The sequence below is a fragment of the Odontesthes bonariensis genome, chromosome 2, assembly GCF_027942865.1.
Source record: "Odontesthes bonariensis isolate fOdoBon6 chromosome 2, fOdoBon6.hap1, whole genome shotgun sequence".
Classification (NCBI taxonomy): domain Eukaryota; kingdom Metazoa; phylum Chordata; class Actinopteri; order Atheriniformes; family Atherinopsidae; genus Odontesthes; species Odontesthes bonariensis.
Genome location: NC_134507.1, coordinates 19,823,413 through 19,844,342, shown reverse-complemented (window position 1 = coordinate 19,844,342; position 20,930 = coordinate 19,823,413). Strand labels below are relative to the sequence as shown.

General features: G+C 38.6%; 3 protein-coding genes across 4 annotated transcripts in view; 2 read left to right on the top strand and 1 right to left on the bottom strand.

The window, feature by feature from the left end:
• The window catches only part of rgs7a (regulator of G protein signaling 7a), a 50,227-nt gene extending 42,727 nt beyond the window's left edge, over positions 1-7,500 (bottom strand). For both annotated transcript variants that reach the window (XM_075478484.1, XM_075478485.1), the window contains exons 1-2: positions 7,308-7,500; positions 6,286-6,404 (exon numbers count right to left, since the gene is read on the bottom strand). In XM_075478484.1, the coding sequence (XP_075334599.1) occupies positions 6,286-6,363 (78 nt within the window). In that variant the 5' untranslated portion in view covers positions 6,364-6,404; positions 7,308-7,500. The remainder of the gene's footprint in view (positions 1-6,285; positions 6,405-7,307) is intronic.
• A 3,772-nt stretch (positions 7,501-11,272) lies between these two features.
• LOC142395892 (ubiquitin-conjugating enzyme E2 D4-like) lies at positions 11,273-16,172 on the top strand. The gene is made up of 7 exons (XM_075478483.1): positions 11,273-11,440; positions 12,145-12,208; positions 12,359-12,390; positions 12,631-12,708; positions 12,928-13,033; positions 14,564-14,657; positions 14,739-16,172. The coding sequence occupies exons 1-7, from the start codon at positions 11,417-11,419 to the stop codon at positions 14,782-14,784; spliced, it is 444 nt and encodes a 147-aa protein (XP_075334598.1). The 5' UTR covers positions 11,273-11,416; the 3' UTR covers positions 14,785-16,172.
• Positions 16,173-17,468: 1,296 nt separating this feature from the next.
• The window catches only part of bicc1a (BicC family RNA binding protein 1a), a 63,114-nt gene continuing 59,652 nt past the window's right edge, over positions 17,469-20,930 (top strand). The window contains exon 1 of the mRNA XM_075478474.1: positions 17,469-17,941. Within this exon, the coding sequence (XP_075334589.1) occupies positions 17,749-17,941 (193 nt within the window). The 5' untranslated portion in view covers positions 17,469-17,748. The remainder of the gene's footprint in view (positions 17,942-20,930) is intronic.

Below are 20,930 nucleotides of genomic sequence, written 5' to 3'. Positions count from 1 at the left end.
CTTACAGAACATTCATGAAAAATACATTTACAACATACAACATGTAAAAAAACGTGTTAATTGGTATATAATTCTGATTTTACAAACATCATCAAAATGCATTTTGTAATGTATGTAGATTTTCTTTCCTATGATTGATGAAAAGTACTTTGAATTTCCTCTGATGAAGAAATATATTTTATTTATCAACCTTACCTCAATTATTCATTCATTTGGGAGATAATAAAGCATGGCCGGATGGATTATCTTGGTCTCTAGAAGCACAATGTGATACGAGAACTTCCCTACTATAAACTGTAGCTCATGTCACTGAAGCCAGCACCACATATTGGTGTTTAAGTACTGATGTCAATAAAAACAGAAAGAAATGGATTTGTCTGAAATGTGTAAAGCCATAAACATCAATAAGCTATCCAACAGTGTCTGCCAACCCCCTTCCTTTCACTCAAAAACTGTGTGGGAAAAAAATAACATGCATGTTTTCATACACAGGAAGCAAAATTGTCTGGCTGGCAAGCTGATATACAAAGAGCCCTACTTCACACACAAAGATTTCTCTCTGATCTGGCAATTATGGATCATCCCACCTCAACCCCCTATTCCTCTCTTTCTCTCGGTCTTAGTGATCCTCTGATTGCACACTGAGGGAGACAAGCAGTACAAGAACCCTTCAATCTGGCTCTTAACTAAGAAAAAGCTGAAAATGTATTCAGTTCCCTCTGCTTTATGACTCACGAACAATGTAGGATGGTTGAGAATTTGTACTGATAACAGGGCAGGCTGAAATAGGGCTGTTTGAAAGATGCAGATTAGTCTTAAAATGATCCAGCGAGGCAATCTATATGAAATTTGTAGGAGTCTAAACCAAGAGTCTGAATATACGTTTTGTGAGGTTTCTCAGCTGATGCATTTGTTTGTTACTTGAGGCTTCTGGCTACAATTTTGAAGAAACCAAACCTATTTAGTTTAGTTTATAGGTGAAAAGTGATGAAACTGCCACAATTTAGATTGATCTTTCTTAAACAATCTATACTATAATCTGGTATCATACCATCATACATATACATAATCTGCCTGCTTTAATTTGCATCACTGTTTTGTGGGACAACAGTAAAATGTAAACAGTGACCAAGAACCCAGAAAATTAGTAATATGTTACACTGATGCAGGGGAGAGAGAATGTCTTGTTCCCGCAAAAGGATCTCTTGTACACATCCACTTAATCAAATGACAAATCAATAGCATTCACGAATACCTTTGCCCTGTTTGTCTTTTCTGTTTGTTCATTACTTCATTACTGAGTCTCACTAAGGGGAAAAGGTTCAACTCTCACTTTGCAGCATTAACACCTTTTTCGAAAAGTGTGAAGGACAACAATCACTGAAGCTGAGAACACAGAAGGAACGTTTATCAACCATTTAATTTGACCTTTGATCAATGTCATTATTCGCATGAGTAATTGCTATCTTATCATATGTCATCTGCAAAGGCTATTTTGAGATGAGAACTCTAAAAACAACGATACACAGTTAGTTGCAACATGGATGATAGAAAATCTTGGGAAAGAAACCATCCTCCTCACCAAAACATGCACACATAGTGTCCGTTTGTACTGGCAGATATGGCCAATAATATCATTCAGAGAATATGACACCTTAACGAACAACTGGTGTGAGTGGTAAAAATCCTGACGGTGATGGTTGGGTTAAAAAAAGAATGTTTTTTTTGTTTTTGTTTTCTAAACCTATTCAACTATTTTCTTTCTAATTAACCAAGTGATGTTATTTTCTAAACCCAAACAGAAAGTGAAGTTTCGTCATAAAATGTTGTGTTCACACATAACAATGGAACCATCAACATGGCGTCAATTAGGGTGACAGTCATGTTGTAAATGTATTTTTGACCTAAATGTGATTGTTTTCTAATCCTGACAATTAATGTTATTGCCTAAACTCAACCAGAAAGAGATCAATGAATGTAAATGAAAATAAACTGTAGAGAAATTATTTAAAAAAAAAACATAAAAAGTGTCTGACTTAATTGTTATTGTGTTATGAATTAAACATATCTTGGTCTCAATCTCATGTCACACAGAGGCGCATGGTTGAAAGCAGCGCTTAACTGCACCATCCACCACCTCCTCCTTCATCCTTATGATGACTTTGTGGCTTCTTAAATGAAAGACTTCACAGTGACGTCTGCTCTGATGTGAAAACACTCATATGAGTTGTCTGTTGCTTGCAGGGATGGTACTTAGCGAGACACCATTAAGAGCCATAGTGTAGGCCCTACACTGTAGGGTATGAACATACGACTAATATGGCAGTATCCATTGGAGGACTTGTTGATATAACCACAGCTAGTGTTTTTTCGGATTGTACTCTAAAGTGGTGAAATGTGCAGAAACAGTAAGATCTACAGGCTGACATACTGTTTTGGTATCACTGTCATTTGCAGAAAATACTCAATATTAATTTAGTGATTTAATTTAGTAAACTTCAGAATGGAAAACAGTACTCTCCTTTATTGACAGGAAATGAAAAAGAGTAATGCTGTGTGTTCTCAATGGGAAAAAATAGAGAGAAAAGGCATAAATATAAAGTAAAAGATTAATGCTTGCTCACGAAGATGAAAGTCATACTAGCTGCTGGAAGAACAATTTACTGGATACCTATCGGCAGCTGCAATGTAAATAAGAATGTTCCTCAGCTGTCAGGTACCACATCACAGTGGAAGATCAGACCTCAATTTACTGCACAATATTTCAATATTAACAATGTTTTAATGTTGTATGAAGTCTGAAATTTTCTAGAGACTGAAAATAGACTATTGTTGCGAGGCAGGCCAAGTTACAATAAGTCCTCTTTGAGAAGTGAAGTTTTTAAAGTTTATCCAATTTCGAGTCGTATCAACATTTTTGGTGTATTGATTAAATGAGCTCTCAATTTTAAAGGGCGGGAGAAGCAAATTAAAGTTTTAAATCAAGAAATATCATAAAACAACAACAGCAAAATAACCAAAATACTATTTCATGTATACTGCACGTTGAATATAATCATTTTAGGATACAGGATGTTGATTTGCAAATACGTGACACATGATTACACATAGACATGTACATTGAGACACACAATTACAGATCCACACAAAGTGCTGGCTGGTGAGAGATTAAGTTCCTTCCTCATGCTGAGTGGCTATGAACCAGAGCTGTTTTAGGCTTGCATAAAAAATTCAGAACTCAGTCTTAGCAACATTCGCCCTACATACAGCGCACACACACATGCATCACAAAATTATTTACAGTGCACATGTGAGCAGGTATGAAAACACACATAATAAGTATAATCTAGTACACTCGGTCATATATGGTTGATGTGTGAGCAGTGAGACATCAAAAGGGGTTTTAAATGACACGTAATGATCAAGATTCTCTGTGACTGTGCTATTACATTCAATCATTGAAGACTTTATTGGATCTTTTTTTGATAACATAGCGGAGGTATAACTTGTTTGAGCCTTTTTTTTACTCCTATAGTAGATGATACAATTTTCAGGGTCACCAATGACTGTTGCCAATAAATCAGTTCATCACAAATGCGTCTGTGTGTGTTTGTACATGTCTCTCTGAATATGTAACTATAAAAAAGATGTGTGCTTACCTGTGGATTTACAGTTTCCGTATGAACTATACATGCATTCAAGCAAGGTGTTTGTGTGAGTGTGTCCTTGAAGAAGACACATGTTGGTACACATTTCCTCAGCAAGCAGGTCAACACATCAGCTCACCCATCCCTTTTCATTAGAAGTTAACGACAGGAGTGGAAGGATGGATGGGCCAGAGAAAGACTGAAAGTGAAAGGATATAGTGATGCTCCCTGTGGAAAGACTATCAAACCACTATCAGCTGTTCCCAACCATAAAAACTCCCTCTGCTCATATTACATAACACTTCCACAAGTGTACAGTTCTCACACACTCTATCAACATTTCATACAGCTTTTTCACTGTGTATTCATGATACTGACGTACAAGAAGTCTGAGCAGCAACAACGGGGCATAAAAGCATGTTTTCCACTTGAGATTTCACCTCATCTTAGAGCGGCCCAGTCAGTGTGGGTAGCAACACCTCTGCCAAGCCATCTCCATCTGAAAAGTCTTTGAGGCACCTGTTCATTCTGGCAGTATCCACATGTCTGCAGTCAGTGCTTTTCAATTGCAAAAGGAGGTAAACCCTCTTGAGAGGCATAACTTAATCCTTGCTGGCCTCACTATGCTCTTTCTACAGTATAGGCCAGTCAATGTAAAGAGCTGAATAAATACATTGGTCAAAGACTTATTTAGAATTTAGGAGAACATAGATAATGATTTTATTCTAATCAACTCATTAGCTTCATTTGCTTGCTAATAAGCATGTCAACATGATTACATAATTGCATAATTAGGATTATTTGAGATAATTGGGATGATTTTGCATAACTGAAATAATACTTTTTTGGGTGAAAAATGTCAGAATTGTTATATTTTCATGTTTTTTTTCAAGGTCTTTTACTGTTTGATAGAGTCGACTGACAAATAGAATTGCACCCCTGTCTTATTATTTTTTGCATTTAACATGAATTGTTGTCATAATATTTTCATAGAAATTAACAGAAGCAATTAAGTCATTACAATTATTTCTATGACATTTGAATGTCAACTAAAATTTTGTAATAGTGGCAGCTCTTGTTGCTGAAGGTGAAGGATGACAATTAAATGCACTGGCTAACAACATTTAGCTTATTTGCACACTTAGTTCCACAGATCCTTTATTGTAGTGCATAATCAAAAATGCAAGACTTACAGATCAATAGCAGGGCAATGGTAGAGTTACATAATATGTAACTGAATATCAGGACAGACCTCAAGTCAATGTTTAATGCACCTACACAGGATGCAATTGATTTGACAAGACATGGCATAGTTTTGATAGTGTATACCTTATGCTAAGTTGAAATTGAATAACATTCTTCCTTCCTATTGTCAATAGTCTCATCAATCCATCTAAATTATCCTCAACATGTGACCCACTTAAGGAGAAGCCAGTTTTCTGAGTCTGTTGTCTCGCTTTGTGAATATCCTGAAATTTGTGACCTCTAAAATAGCAAACATTCACTTCTGCTACAAACACCACAATATTTCCTGCATGTCCCATACTGGAAAAAAAATATTACCAAACATACCGTGAGTGCCATAAAATATCTATTTACGATATCATAGTAAGCACATCCTCTTTGTGGTGTGCAGATGCTGTCATAAATGGCATAGGGGGATTTGCAGATGGGAGAGGAGAATGAAATTAAGAAATTCTCGATGCTTGAGTCCCCCACAAGCAAAAGATCACTTTGATAGGGGCATCCAAAGAGGGATAGAAACAAGAAAGCGCTGAAGTATTTAACACTGAGTTTTGTTTAGGGTAGATTTAACACACAGCATGCTTTACATTAAGACAGATCAGAAAAAAAAATCCCAATATTCAGAATAGCAGTGCCACCAGGGAACAGAATCCTCCCCTGGTGGCAGCAAAAGCAATTTTCTAAATGGCTTATTTGTAGGTTAATCTTAAATCTAGCTTTACAGTTTTTGTCCAGAGGGAAGAGAAGATTACAACTACATAAATGCACACAAGGAGCAGTGCATAATTACCTTCTGAGTGTATATTTCTAACCAAAGTTTTGATAAGAAACTATAGTTGGATGTCAAGCCTCAAAGTAAACAACTGTTTATCTTCGGTGGAGATTATTATCTCATTAATCTGTTTAATGTTAAAGCACTACCGGATTAAGGTGTCTCAGCAGTGGCCCATTTGACTCTCTCCCCCTCTCTTAATTATCTAATGTAGTAACAGATTTAGCAGTGAAGAAATACACCACTAACAGTGTAATGAACAATGCTTAAACCCCTTCGGCTTCCTTTCTGTTCCATTAATGTCTGTCTGCTAAAAGAAAAAAGAAAACACATCCTTTGATTAGAATGAATGGTTCAGCTGGAAAATGCTTGCATGCATGTCATGGTATGTGTGTGTGAGTACATACGTGTAAGTATTTTACTCAATGCCATGTATGTTGTGAGATGAAAAACTGTACATCATCTCCATGCTTTCGTCAAGACGATGAAGCATTACAACCCCAAATCACAAAAAAAAACATGCTGTCTTTCTATTAGTATTTCCAATTTCCATCTCACACCTTAATGTCAAGAGTCCCACACACTGACACACAAGCAGACTAAAAATAACAGCTGCCTTACCTTTCTGTACACTATCATGTTGGGGGACTCATCCGCTACCCCGTTGGTGCCTTGCCCGCTGCTGTTGGTCTGTGCCATGATCCAGTGGGTTAATCTGCCACAGGAAATGTCAGGTGCTCCTGTTGTGGACAGAGGGGCGCTTTTGGTCCATCAGAAGAACAATGCAATGTGAACATGGCTCATCCTACCTTTGCCAAGAGGAGAATATTTACCATAACTTGAGGTCTGGATCATACTTTAACACCTTTGGCATTTTTTTTTTCACATTGAACAGATGTGCAAACCTTACAATTTGCAAATTTGTATGTTTCACAAGGTCTTGACAAGGACATTATTTTTCGGAGAGGGGGCTGATTTTATACAAATTAGGCCTTTGGTTTCTGATACCCTGCAAGTTTCCTGTGAATGGGACAAAAGTTCAACTTGACAATCAATGATAGGCACCATTTACAAGCCTACAATTGCTCTCTTTTCAAATGGATCCATCAATGTCTGCTATAGTAATAAAATTCTACCGTCAGCTGACATTAGAGGGGTTCTTAACGCACGACATGGCACCTACTATGAATGCACCCGATGATTGAATTGGCAGAATAAGGTGAGGTGAAGACCCGGACCATGACAGCGGTAAATGCAGTAAAACAACACACCGTCCCTAGAGGAGGTATGATGCTCCACTGTGCAGACTGGACATTTGTGTAGAGATATAGATATCGCATGCATGTTGCAGCTTCATCATTCTTTCTTCCTCATGACACCCACTCGGCATCCTTGCAAGGTTTATTCTGCATCACTAGATAGCCTATAGCATTCAAACAGCGAAGTCGTGTAACCTGCTCTTAACATAAGGCCGTTGGCGCGTCTGCGTTGTGTTTTCATCGCCTCGAGCCTGTTTCAGCACCTTGGACAACTACAACAAAACGTACGCGTTCGTTATCGTTTTCTTCCCTCAAACGGTGCGTAAATACACAGAAAACCCGGAGAAAACGGCCACTGGCGGAGAAGAGAGGGGGGGAGCTTACCTGAAAAATCACGCAGCCCGCTTTAGGACTCTTGAATTCTCACAGGGGTGGAAGCCTGGTCCTTATCGTTCAGTTTGTCAACTGGCAGACATAGGAATGTGAGGGGTATTCATTGGCAGCGTGCAGAGGCAAACATTCGGTGGACACTCGGTGTGGTACAGCTCTATCTCAGTCTCTCCTCTCCTCCCCTAAAAAACGATGCTCTGAAGCGCGGGCGCGCCACCTCGGAGGCTGTGAGCGCGCATTGATCTATGACCAATCGCGTGTGAGGAATAAATTACAAACCGTTTTGGAGACGAATAGCTGTTTTTTCCACCTCAAATTTAGCTGTTATTTACTGCAGTGATACCTCCAGATAAAAACAGGCCAGCAGCTCATAAATATTTCAACAATTGCGATCTTCTTTAAAGGTCAAGAAGGGACACAGTATGACACAGATTTCATTGACTCTTTTGCTTTACAAGAGGGTGAAACTCTACAATTACAATGGGGGGGTTTTCGCAGTTGAACGTGAATTGTTTTGAAATGTTACCTTACTGAATACCCACAGCAACGACATACACGCATGCTTACCTTAAAATATTTCTTTTTTAACAAAAGAGATTGACAACAGGCCAATTATAGCTTAACTTTGAATCCCATTCAAACAGATTAGTGTATATTTCACCAAACTGAATCGACGTTCTGTGTAGCTACTTGAAACAATGTTTTGTCTCATTCAAGTTCAGTATTTGTGCTCTTTAAAACGTTCTGTGAGGCCAAGTCCAACACCGATTAAAAATGCAATAAAAAGTTATAATCCTGCAATGAATTTCACAACCAGTGGTACAAAGATGAAAACATAATAATAATTATTTGCACCCATCTATTGCATTGAAGTATGCAACTCTCCAGGTGTGAAATATGACAGACGTAGCCCTTCTCCCATATGTACCTGTATTCTATGTCAAATATAAAATGTTAAGGGGAAGCTAACTAAATCATCTTTGCATGATAGTTAGTAAAAAAAAATTGTGAAAGCTTGTCTTACCTAGCAGCAACTTCTCAAATTTTAATCAGACTTTTGACAACGTTCATTAAGGCTTTATCTAAGTCTGCTCTGATAAAGGCATTAGTTTATCCATTTTCCATGCCTGCTTCATCCTATTCAGGTTTACAGGTCTGATAAAAGCACCACAATAAATTACTTCTGTCTGACCTGGAACATTGTCAGGCTATCCTGTCAGAGACTAATGAAACCTTTGATACTGGTTTTCAGAACTGTTGGGTAAACTGGAAAAAAAAATTGGCTAATTGCTTTTCTCCCCAGTTTGTTTGGGTTGTATAAATTACGAGACTATTTTTACGTTTTAAAAGCGAACCATTAAATCCACATTCATCCAAAGATCACCCTTGGCCTCCACATTTAAACCCCTATCTGAGCTTAATCCTGTAATCCAGTAAATTACTCTAAAGTCACTTCATGGACGCAACTCAAGTTCAGAACAAAAGTCAGTCATACATTTTTGTGCCATCAGGGACTTTTATTAAGGCCACCACTGCATCAGCCTTTTATAACTATAAATAGCGACAATTAGAACATTCTTGTCCACTCAAGATTTAGAGGAACTCATTCATGCCTTCATCTCAGCAGGCTGGATGTAGTAACGATTTCTTGTTTTGTTTACCCAACAGACCACTAGATCACTGCAGAGCCTTTCAGGGTGCTGCTGCAAAAACAATCCTTACATCTTTAAACTGGCTTTCAGTTAGTTATTGTGTTAGTTTATAAATCAGTGGCTTACAACTGAAATAAATATTTTATGTGCTTGATGAAATACAAATGCACTACACCCATTAGATCTTTAGGAAGCAGTCGCCTAGTGTCTGCGGTTAAAACAAAACACCATGTTGGATTTGGATATTATGTTGAATAGAGAATGGATGAACCTCAATTAAAACACCCAAACTGCACACTTTCAGGTGTAAAGTAAAACGTCCTTCATCAGGTATTTTTGGTTGATTTCATTTCGCCCCTCATTTATGCCAATTATTAAATTCATCAACATTTCTCCGTCTTTGAATTTATAACCATGGTGTTCAGATACTTAATGTACTTCTGATCAATATTTTGCGAACTAATTCTATTTGAATACATTCTACCATTGATTTGACTGTAGATGTTATTATGCGCTTGTAATGGAGAAGTATGGGATGAAGATGGATTCACTTATGTTGAAGTACTAACGCAAAACTTTAGCAATACTCTATTGTTTTAAAGATGTTTTATTTAAAGATGTAAGTTTGATTCAGAAAATGTGTGTAAAATGATAAAAGTAAAAATACTAAATACAGAATAATGACCCTTATAAGTTTTATATGGTTACCTTTCTTTTAAAATGAATATTTATAGACATAAATGCAGTATTTTTCTGTTATGATTGATGGTACTGGAGCACAACCTTTACATACCCGGCTGCACTTTAGTATTATTATGACAGTCCTTGTTTTGTCCTAGCAACAGTCCAAAACTTTCACATTATCAAAGTTAAAACAATTCAAAAGCAATTTAAGATTAATTAAATTTATGGTTGAATATTTAAAGAACTGTCAAATCATGTATCTGAATAATAGTTTTTAACATTGGGACAAGGTAACTCTTCTCTAAAAGCAGTGTTCTATATTTCATAAGCTCTTCATGCATTTTCTGCATCACAAAAAGAATGATCCTGAGAAATCTAGTGGAGTAGAAACATAAGACATGACTAAATTTGAATACCCCAATTTTAAATTATATTTAAAGCAATACTATGTAACCTTTCTACCTTAAAATAACAGCTTGAACAAAAATGTGCGGCTAGAATTAGTTTTAATATTACGATTGGCCTGTCTCCTATGCCCTTCGGGGGTCTGAGTTGGAAAAACTGCGCTATGTAACTTTGTTGGAGCGGCCCGGGAGCTAAGCGGAAGTACTTCGACTTGCTTTCTGGCACACCTACCGCAAAAACAAATAGACCCCTCTCACGCTCCCAGGTACATTTGATTACTCTTACCTTCTCGGTCGACATAGCTTGCTCAATCTGACTCCTCGCCGGTTCGTCAACAAACGTGAAACGTGAAAGCGAAAGGGTGTTGTACTTACGACAGTGTAACCGTACATTACCTCCAAGCCTGTAGGGGGAGCTCCATAGTGGGCTTTTTGAGAAGTTACATTGTATTGCTTTAAAGGAATTATGTAAAAAAAAAAAAAACTTGTTTATTAGTAAATGCTCCAGTTGGTTGTGATGATAGGGTATTGGGTTACACATTTAAGTGAATGATGAATCTGCACACCCTTATTTTGAATACATCACTGTCAACAAGTGGTGTCATTAAACTCAAAGCCTGCTAAAAATATGTGTGCCCCTCCCCACAAAACAACGATAATAATAATCCATCCATCCATCCATTTTCAATACCACTTAATCCAACTCAGGGTCGCATGGGGGTGTGTGTGTGTGTGTGTGTGGGGGGGGGTATGATATATCCCAGCTGTCATTGGGCAAGAGGCAGGGTACACCCTGGAGAGAGACACCATTTAGAGACATCATTTTACCTAACATGCATGTTTCTGGGTGGTGGGAGGAGGCCGTAGTACCCGGAGAGAACCAAAAATAATGCTAATAATAATAATAATCTAGTTCACAGTGGCTCTGGTGACAGTTTACTTCCATTTAAAAAAGAAATGAATATCCCCTACCATACGAGCAAACAAGTGCATTGTCACAGTAAAATCTATCTTATGGCAAATAGCATAGCATCATGTTGTGTTAGTTTTTTGTGGTCTGTAATTACTTTAATTTATTTTCTTGTTCCTTTATTTCTTTTTTTTTTCTTTTAATCAGTGAATTGAAAACATAAGATTAAAAAAATAAATCAGTCAACGGTCCCTTTAAATAGCATGACCGAAAACGCCAACTCCCACAATGCAACACTCCATCCTTCGTTGCCGAACAAAAACGCGGAAACAAAAGAAGTAATCAGTTTGTCAAAACAAATAACACCGAGTCGGCATAAAGTGAGCGTAGTTGAGCCTGACAGCCCTCAAAGTCAACACTGTAGCTTCTCATAACTTCTCTGAAAGACTAGCCATGGCTCTGAAGAGAATACAGAAGGTAAGAATAGTCGTATTTCCCTAATTTGTTTAATGTTCAGAATCGGCTGGAGCTATGCGGAAACGCCTCTGTAACGTTAGCGAGTCTTCTAATAGCATTTTTTGCTAACGGGTCGTGACCGTTCTGTAGGCAATTTTACGCCTTCTAAGTAATTCTCGACACCGATTTTTTTTTTATTACTGTCAGCAAGTTGATTACACAAATGACTGTAATCTGTTGTGATAGGCAGCTAATTAAACTGCTAAACTTTTGATTGATATGTCTATCAAAGCTTTAAATCCTGTTGTCTTTCCTGTATGTTGTGTATCTGTCGCCGTCTTTTAGAGGCTAGTGAGCCGTAAACACCATCAGTTACTGGAAATATGTCCAGGATTGTTTCGTTAGATCCATGACATTGTCTCAGATGTTGACATGAGTTTTTGTCTGATGTAGGTGTTGTGTATTTAAATCTGATTGTAAACCCTAAGCTAACTTTGTTTTCAGCGAAAAGGCCCAAGGAAAACCGGTGTTACAAAGTTATTTTACGTGTTGTTTCCTTCTGTATTGCTATTTCCTTCATTTTGAGACGGTCATTCGCATACATTGGTTTATAGTTTACCAAAATACACAAATGTATGGCCTTTTCAGAGATGCACTGCAGTGTGGGAGAATCTTAAATGACAATTTAAAAAAAAAAAAAATGATATTAGAGTTTATTTTTACAGGAGTTAAACGACTTACAGAGGGATCCTCCAGCTTCATGTTCAGCTGGACCTGTAGGGGAAGACAGTAAGTGTGAGAATTAATATCTGATGATTCATAAATAAACCAGTCCTTTTTAATCCTCAAATCACAGCTGTGCCTTTGAGCATGTGTTGCCATGTGGCTTTGTGATTAATAATGTTCTCACGTGCTGTTATTTTGCCTTTGTTTCCTTAGTGTTTCACTGGCAAGCTACTATCACAGGACCGGTGAGCTTTTTCTGGATTCTGGATTTGTTTCCTGAATTTTTTTTTCCTTTTTTTTTTTCAACCAAGCTGCTTCTGGATCTCTAGACAATGGTGTTTTATGTTCACTTTACAGCCCTTTCTGTTATGTATGGAAAGCTCAGACTGGCGCACTTTACTGCAGTGTTATTGGCTGAAGCCCATGTCACCATTGAGACACAAATATTCTGCATATTTAAGGAATAATTTTCTCCTCTGTTTCAGAATGACAGCCCTTATCATGGAGGGGTTTTTTTCCTCTCTGTCCATTTTCCCACCGACTATCCCTTTAAACCACCAAAGGTGAGAAAATATTACTTTTGTGATCGATTTACACAGAAGTACACTGTTACTGTTACACTATTACGACAGGATTTTTTTCACTACTTTCTTGAAGTCTTTTCTAGGTCATGATTAATCACTGGTGCGCTGTTGTGACGGTTGTCATGGGCAACATTACCTTTGACAACAAACCAACCACCTTCAGAATCGAGAGCAAATTTTTGTGCTTTGTTTCCATAGGTCGCCTTTACAACTAAAATCTATCACCCAAACATAAACAGCAATGGTAGCATTTGCCTTGACATCTTGAGGTCGCAGTGGTCTCCTGCACTCACAATATCTAAAGGTAACCAAAGGCTACATTTTTGCCTTCTAGTTGGAATTTTTTTTAACTAAACGTTTATTTTAAAGTTTCGTGTAAGTGTTTCAAAGATAAGTACATTGTGTTGAATTTGTCATGAGGTGTTTTCGCATGTGGACACCAGACATTTTCAGGTAAATGTGCTGACAATTGGTCTGAACTTTTCCAGCTGTTGCTGTTCACACAAGCATTTTACAGTGGGAGGTTCTGTGCTCAAAATGTTCTCTTACAACTAGAAATGTGAGTGAGGTGTGGGGGAGGATACACAGGTGGTAGTACAATATGCAAAATTGTGCTGTGGAAATTACTACGTTTCGATTACTGAACGTTGAGAATGGCAGATAAGGTTCCTTGATGACTGACTGTTTTTGAGTTTATATGGACACTCCATGTCCTTGGACATTTCCATAATATTGTAGATTGTGTGGAAAGTAAAAGGACAGGTCAGCAGAGTATGAAACAGAAACCTTTCTGCCAGCGTACAGCCACTATTTTCCAGAAGATTTATAGCGCTTTTCATTTAAACTCAATAGTTAGAATTTCCTTGATCCTAGTTGGAAAAATCAACTACAACGTCTCCCAAAGTTGGATATCTGACTAGGAAAGTCGAAGGAACCTCTCCAAACCCGACTTCAAAATATAAAGTGGTTGCCCTACACATAAAAAGTGGTGACGGACACAATAATGAACTGTGATCACTGTTGTCAACCGGTGTCTTATTTACTTTATCATACACATGCTGTAGTGTTTGTATGTGCAAAATGCATCACTCCTATGCAGTGATTAGTCTTTATTGCTAATAAAAGGCAGTCTGGTCATTTAGCACAACAATAAGCAAATCTTGTTGGTTTTCCTAATTTCAACTCAGACGCGTTCATCTCATGCACGACGTCATTCCCACCTTCAACTTCTGTGATAAATGGATTGCACATTATCCTTTTTGGTGATCTTCCTGAGATTGTACTAAGTAGCTGGCTGGAAAATCTCAGGAGTGATTGCTTCAAAGATTTTTTTGTTCTCACATGCCACCTTGCCAGAACATCTCTGGGAAATCTCAGGAGTGCAGTGCATGTATGGCAACCGCTATAATGAGGCATTGAGAGCCCTTTTGATTAAGCAATTCACCATTCTGCCACCCAATCTGCATTCTCTTTAATCAAACATTTCCATCACCAAGGAACAAAGGTAACTGCGTTTTCCTTTTAAATACAACGACACCAAAAAAAACCCAGAATCATTCCCGTTTGTCATTTGTCACAAAATTTTGAGGTGGTGTGTTTTGTGTTGTATCATTAGTGGAGAAAAAACAGTGGTAGGATAGGTGCCAAAGTAATAGCAGCCAAAACGACTCTTTAATGAGCTAAACCAACTTTCTCATGATATAATGGTGCTTGAAGCTTTCTTATATGTGTTTAACTGGTAAATTAGTACACATTTAGGTGATGTATGGAGAGAATGAAAAGTTGTATTTATTGAAAACCACTGGTTTCTGGTCTTTTTTTTTTTTTTTCCCAGTTTTATTATCCATATGCTCCTTGCTATGTGACCCAAATCCAGATGATCCACTGGTCCCCGACATCGCTCACATCTACAAGTCAGACAGACAAAAGTAAGTATCAAAGCCAAAGAAGTCGACATGTGGAAAAACTGTATGAATACACGACTCTTTAATCAGATTTTCTGTTTACAGGTACAACAAATTGGCCAGGGAATGGACCCAGAGGTATGCAATGTGACGGAGTGGTGTTTGAGAAACAGTGACGCCTCCCAGAACACCTCAAAATATGATAGTACTGTTCAACTGCTTTATCCACACTGGTGGTAGCTGAGGTGTTTGATACGCTTGAAGCACTTTCTCTACTGAGATTTTACTTGACTTACCTGTTTATTTTATATTTACCATTACTTTGCCATTATTATTTTGATTATTAGATGTGCTGATATGGAGTGCTTGTAAGTTTTCTTTTAAGGTATTTCTTTTGTATAAGACTTTACTGAATTTATTTTTCATTATTTTGGATTAAAAACATTAAGCAAAAAGTGAATATCAAATCTTGTCTCTGCATGAGTGAACTAAAATTGGAAACTATCTCTGTGAATAGCGTTTGGTTGGTGAACACCTTTCCTTCAACCAGCTTATTTTTCTTATTTCATCCTTCACACACGACCACTAGGTGGCAGCATTTACTCGTTACTCGGCATTTTACATGTGGCTTTGTTGCATTTAATTCAGGTCCGTTTGCTAAATGGCTGCTCCTGTGCATTGACACTATTACAGTGTCTCGCTTCAGCAATGAAATGAGAAGTTCTGTGAATTGAAATTAGACCATCATCATCATCATCATCATCATCATCACTGCTGGCTGTCACAACATGCTGGTGTAGCTTTCTTTTGGAGATGTTCATGATAAAATGCAAACATGCTTCCAAATGATTTCACGTCACAGCTTCTGTTTTTTTTTGTTATACTTTGGTAAAAATCTTACCGCACACTGAAAATCAACATGGATTTTAGTCTTAAATAACACGGTCCTTATGGAGTACTAACTCTAAAGTGTTATGAAAATGCATCGAGTAAGTTTTGGTCTATTCATCAAGATTAAGTTGAAGATCACAAAGGTACATTGTGTTTATCCAGAAAGTGTTTGGTTAATTTTCATAATCTGTTTAATGTTTGTGTACTGATTATACGTGGAGATACTAGTGTCTGGTTTTAAGTTGCAGTATTCATGCATGGTGAAACTATTGTAACTATGCTGACTACTCTTTCTGTTCTGTTGCAGAGTGCAGTTTGTTTTGAAGACATAAGATAGCCGTTCAGTAAGCTCAGATGCCAAACTGCTGCAGTGTTATTTACTGTTCCTTGATTAGACTATTTGATGTACGCAATATGGTCTAATAACATCGGTTATATTCTTGCATTTTTTTTTCTTGCCAGAGGGAAAGAGTAATTGGTTGTTAATGATGATTCAAATGAAGTATTTTATGCCTGTTCTACAAGGTGAAATGCTCAAAGATCAAAGCTCAGCTGTCATTTTCACCATTTAATAATCAGATATTAGCATGAACATTGTGATGAAGTCATTAAATCTGCACTGTATAAGAACCAGAAGTGCACTGAGAACGCCAAGGTACTGTGGTGTTGTTCTTGCTTTGAACTCACTGTACCAGCTGTCAAATTAAGAATGTTTCTGTAGGTTATCTGAAAGCCGGCATGCAGACTCGCACCACGTATTCATTTGAGTTTGATGAATAACCAGCCTGCTGAAAACATCACTTGCCACTAGCCTATCAGCTCCTAATTTGGAAGACGAGTCACAAAGCAGTCAGTGGTGGGAAAATTACTGAGATTCTTTAAGTAAAAGCATTAATATACGGGTAGAAATAGAGGTTAGTCCTTTACAAGTAACATAATAATGCTATTTACAAAAAAAGTACAAAAGTATTTGCAGCAAAATGCAGTTGAAGTACTTTTCATACTGAAGCATCAGTGTGAGGCATGTTACTGTGTTGGCTGCAGGGCCGGAATATAGATCAAGATCAGATCAGATTTTTTTTTGGTCATGCATACACACGAAATTTGTCCTCTACTTTTAACCCTTCCAGGTTGGCACCTGTTGACACACACATGCACAGACACACACTCATAGAGACAGATGCCAACCTGGAGCGGTGGGCAGCCATTCACAGAGCCCGGGGAAACACCATATGTACTGTCATATATAGGGACACAAAATAAGTCTGAGGGATTGTATATAGATGTATGGGAAAGAAAAAAAAAAAAAAAGTTCTAATCCACAAATTTGATTTTGGATGTTTCTCTTCAAACTTTCCATCACATTACTGAGCACCTGTGACCTTCAAACTTGGTGGGTTATTTGTTCACCATCAGTAGTTAAAAGAAATGTACATCTTTATTTGGACTGAGGGCTCATGTCGAGATTGTTTGATTTTAAAGAAGGCTTGTTCCACATTTATATTGGTTTCTCTTTTCTGTACCTTTACACATCTTTACGCAATCTGAGGATGTGTAGTGTTTCCTCTATAACTCAACGTATTAGTCAAATTGGGGGTCCATACCAACCTGTCTGGCTGTTAAAGTGGAAGACCAAAAAAAAAAAAAAAACAACTTGCATGCAAGTCAACTTCGTTTGTGGTGACTTTTCGTTTATGTATGGATATTTTGTAAACTAGACGTACGAAGATACCATCGACGCAAGGTCTCCTCAAAATGATTGTGACTCGAGAGAATAAACCAAATAAATCCAGTGACTCTCGGAACCAGTAAAAGTTAGATATCGTCACAGCAACCCGGAGGGAAGTCGAAAAAGTCTAAAAGTTTCTGGGAGGAGTCGTGCCGTTTTCTTTCTTTTTTTTCCTGCGGGATGACACGTGAAACTTTCCTGAGGAGTTAGATGGTATGTGTGCTGTGCGGCGCTCCGTTAACTCGGCAGACAGACAACCTACAGCGAGTGGATCAGTGTGCTCCTGCCTATTTTTAGAAGTCTGTCCAATGGGGGAAAACGAAGGGGCTTGAAGAAAACTGCAGAGGGAAAGTCTCAACCGCGCTGCCATGAGCTCGCACGACGCCACAAAGTGACGGAGGAAAAAAGTTTAAACAGACGTCAAGCGCTTTGTTCGAGCTCGACTTAACTTGAAATAAATCGCAGTGGCCCCTGGAGAAGTTGGCGTGCAGCGCAATGGCTGCCCAGTGCGACACTTTAAGTGGATACTTGCAGCAGTCGGACCAGGGCTCCAACAGCGAGCGCAGCACCGACTCCCCCCTCCCGGGATCAGAGGAGGATCTCAGCGGCCCCCATCCGCTGCCAGACCCCGAGTGGACTGAGGAGAGGTTTCGAGTGGACCGTAAGAAACTGGAAGTCATGTTGTTAGGTAAAGAAACGAAGTAACTCAGTGCGAAGTTTGCATTGTCACTACATAAGGCTTCACAACTTGCCCACCTTTCAGCTAATGTTTGACGTAGACTAGTTCTGAGCGCTTTGTCGGCCCTTCGTTTACTTTAAAGGCATAAAATAAAAAATGTAGTCAGTAAAACTTAAATTTTCCTCGGCAGCATAGGAGGAAAACCTGAGCGTGTCATGTGAGTGAACCGGAAGAATCAATTAAAGGCAGTTAATTAGTCAATTAGCTCTGTGCTTCCAATTAGCGCACTGGTAGTCAAACACCAAATTACAAACTAAGAAAATGAACCAAAGCGCCGAACCCTGAAAGAAAAAGGAGCATTTTTAAGTGACATGGGCGTGCATACTGCCTAAGATTTAAACATGATGTCGAAGGCGTCAGGAAGATGTCGGTTAGATCATCAATGTTGTCCCCGTTGTGCTTCTCCTGTTGAGGCAGTGACACGTTGGAACCACAAGGTGTCTACACGCAAACTTCTGTGGCGCGCATGTGTTTGCAGACTAAACTGAAATTGACCTGAACAATCAGGGTTTTTTTTTTTTTAAGTTTTAAGCAAAAGAGTCTGCACACATAAACAACGGATGCAACAGCCTTGTCTGAGTTTTGGCAAAAGGTGACTTAACGTTTGAATGTGGAAGCAGGCTTCCATGCAAGTAAAGTATTTACAATCCTAATCACATTGCACTTTGATGACTGTTAACGTAGTCTGCCTGAAAGTAGGCTATAACGGGTTTTCCCCTGGCTTTCTTGGTGTACTGTTTGCTTTGGTTTTAGGGAAGGATTAGATTCGTGATTTTCTTTAATGATTTGCAAGTGACAGTGAACGGTTAAACAAGAAACTCAGAAGGTTTGTCAAGTATCACACATTTCTAAACACATGAGTGAAATATTTGAGCATTGGGTAAGAGGGCTGGACTCTTTATCAATTCCAGAGGAAGACAGCAAGCTGGAACTATGAGGCAGCCAATACAGTTCTCAGGAGAAACCATATCAGTCATAAGCACGTTGAAAAGAAAACAAGGAAGAAATCAAGTGTTTCAACATTGCTGATAGCTTTATGTTCTTTCCTCTATTTCTTATTGAAAGCTGCACAAGTTTGTCCTACACACACTGATGCATGCGCGCACACATGTAGCTCCCCATGAGAATGTCCTGGTTGCAGCCTCACTGCTCAGTACATTCCTCAAAGCTCCATGTCATCTCAAACTCTTCCAGGAAAACAACTTAACCAGAGGCCGGCCCTTAATCCGAGTCTTCCGGACACACCATGCGCCACGTCACACTGTCAGTTTACCTAAATGTGCCTGTTTATGCTCAGTTGCTTCTGTGTGTGTGACAGTCAGTTTGGTCTCTATCTGCCAACATCTCCTTTACCAATCGTGCCTTTATGACATCATTGCTGACAGCACTTATGTTGACATGGAAGCTGGGATGCAGAGTAGAAATGGCTGATGTGCTCCAGTTTCCTGACCTCTGGTAGGCTAAAGTTTAAATGCCATACTATCTCAGCCGTGAAACTGCTGTAACCTTTGACCCCTGCCCCTCTGCAGCAATTGAGGAAGTCTGGTTCCTTCGTTTGTAACTCGGTTATGTCTCAGTTGATATAATAAAGTCCTATAATGTGAGTTTAGTAGAAAATTAGTAACTCCAAAGGGCCACAGTCATGTCTCGATTTGTTTCAGCTCACTGGATCAGGCGCTCTCATCTTTTTTTTCCTCTGTGGGTGCAAATTCAAATCCTAATAAATGATTCTTTCAGCCTCATCCAGTTTGCTTAGAGCTTTCTAACATCTGGCTGTGTTTTGATTGGATGAGCTGTAGATTTGGATGTGGTACATCATGTTCTGAAGGCCAGAGTTTGGACCATAATGAAATCATTTTATGGGATCTCCTGTATATATATATTTTTTTTTATACAGCCTTATATTGTCAGTAACGATATCTCTGGCTTGTCTTTCCCGGAAAATTAAATGTGACTGACCTTTGAGAAGGAGCCACAGGTCAAAGACGGCTGCAGTTACTTCCTGAACACTTCCAACTGGTTTAGAATTGCTAGATATTCAACATGCTTTCATTAAGCTTGTATTGTGCTACTATACTTTTGGAATGCATGTAAACATGTAAGTCTGAATGAAATCTTATGAACTTCCCAATAAAGCTGCTCTCAGCTATATGTTTTGATATTTATTTTCAGACGACTAAACGCATCAGAAATTGTGACTGAAAAGCAGACCATTAAGAGTGCGTGTCAACTGGTGGTCTCTTGAAATAGTCCCAGACTGTTGCTCAGCCCTAATAAATTCCTGATAGCAGTGTCGTCTGACAAAATTATTACTCAAGTCATTTGAAGACGATGTCTGTGCAGTAAATTCAGGCGTACTTTAATGTATGATAATCCCCATTAGAGAAAATATTGAAGTTTTTTTTTTTTTTTTTCTTACACAGTTCACAGCATTGTGACATCGAATATACTTCAGCCAATACATTCTTTTGCATTTGCTTTCTCAAGCTAGGATTGATGTGCCTTCATTGCACATTGTGTCCTGTGAAAGTACAGAGGTGGAACACAAGGTCGAAATTGATACGGCGCTGAGAAGGGTAGGTAGTAACGGAAGAAACGCACATCAAGCCAGCATTTCTGAATTGCCACTCAGACCGATGGTGCTGTTGTCACTCAGCTGATTCTGCGACTCCAGCTTGTTGTACATGAAGACACGGGGACGCAGGACTGAGACACCTCTGTTTATGGCATGTGAATTACGAGGAGAAACGGCAGGGGTTAACAAGGATGTCATTTGTTTTTTTGTTTTTTTTTTATCTAGAAGGTGCATTGACTATGTGAAAGATAGTAATAACTTGGCTCCCCTCCCATACATGTAGACTGGTCGAGCTGCTAACCATAGCTTGAATCAACCGGGCATGTAACTGTACTGACTCCCAAGCTGTGTCAGACACACATT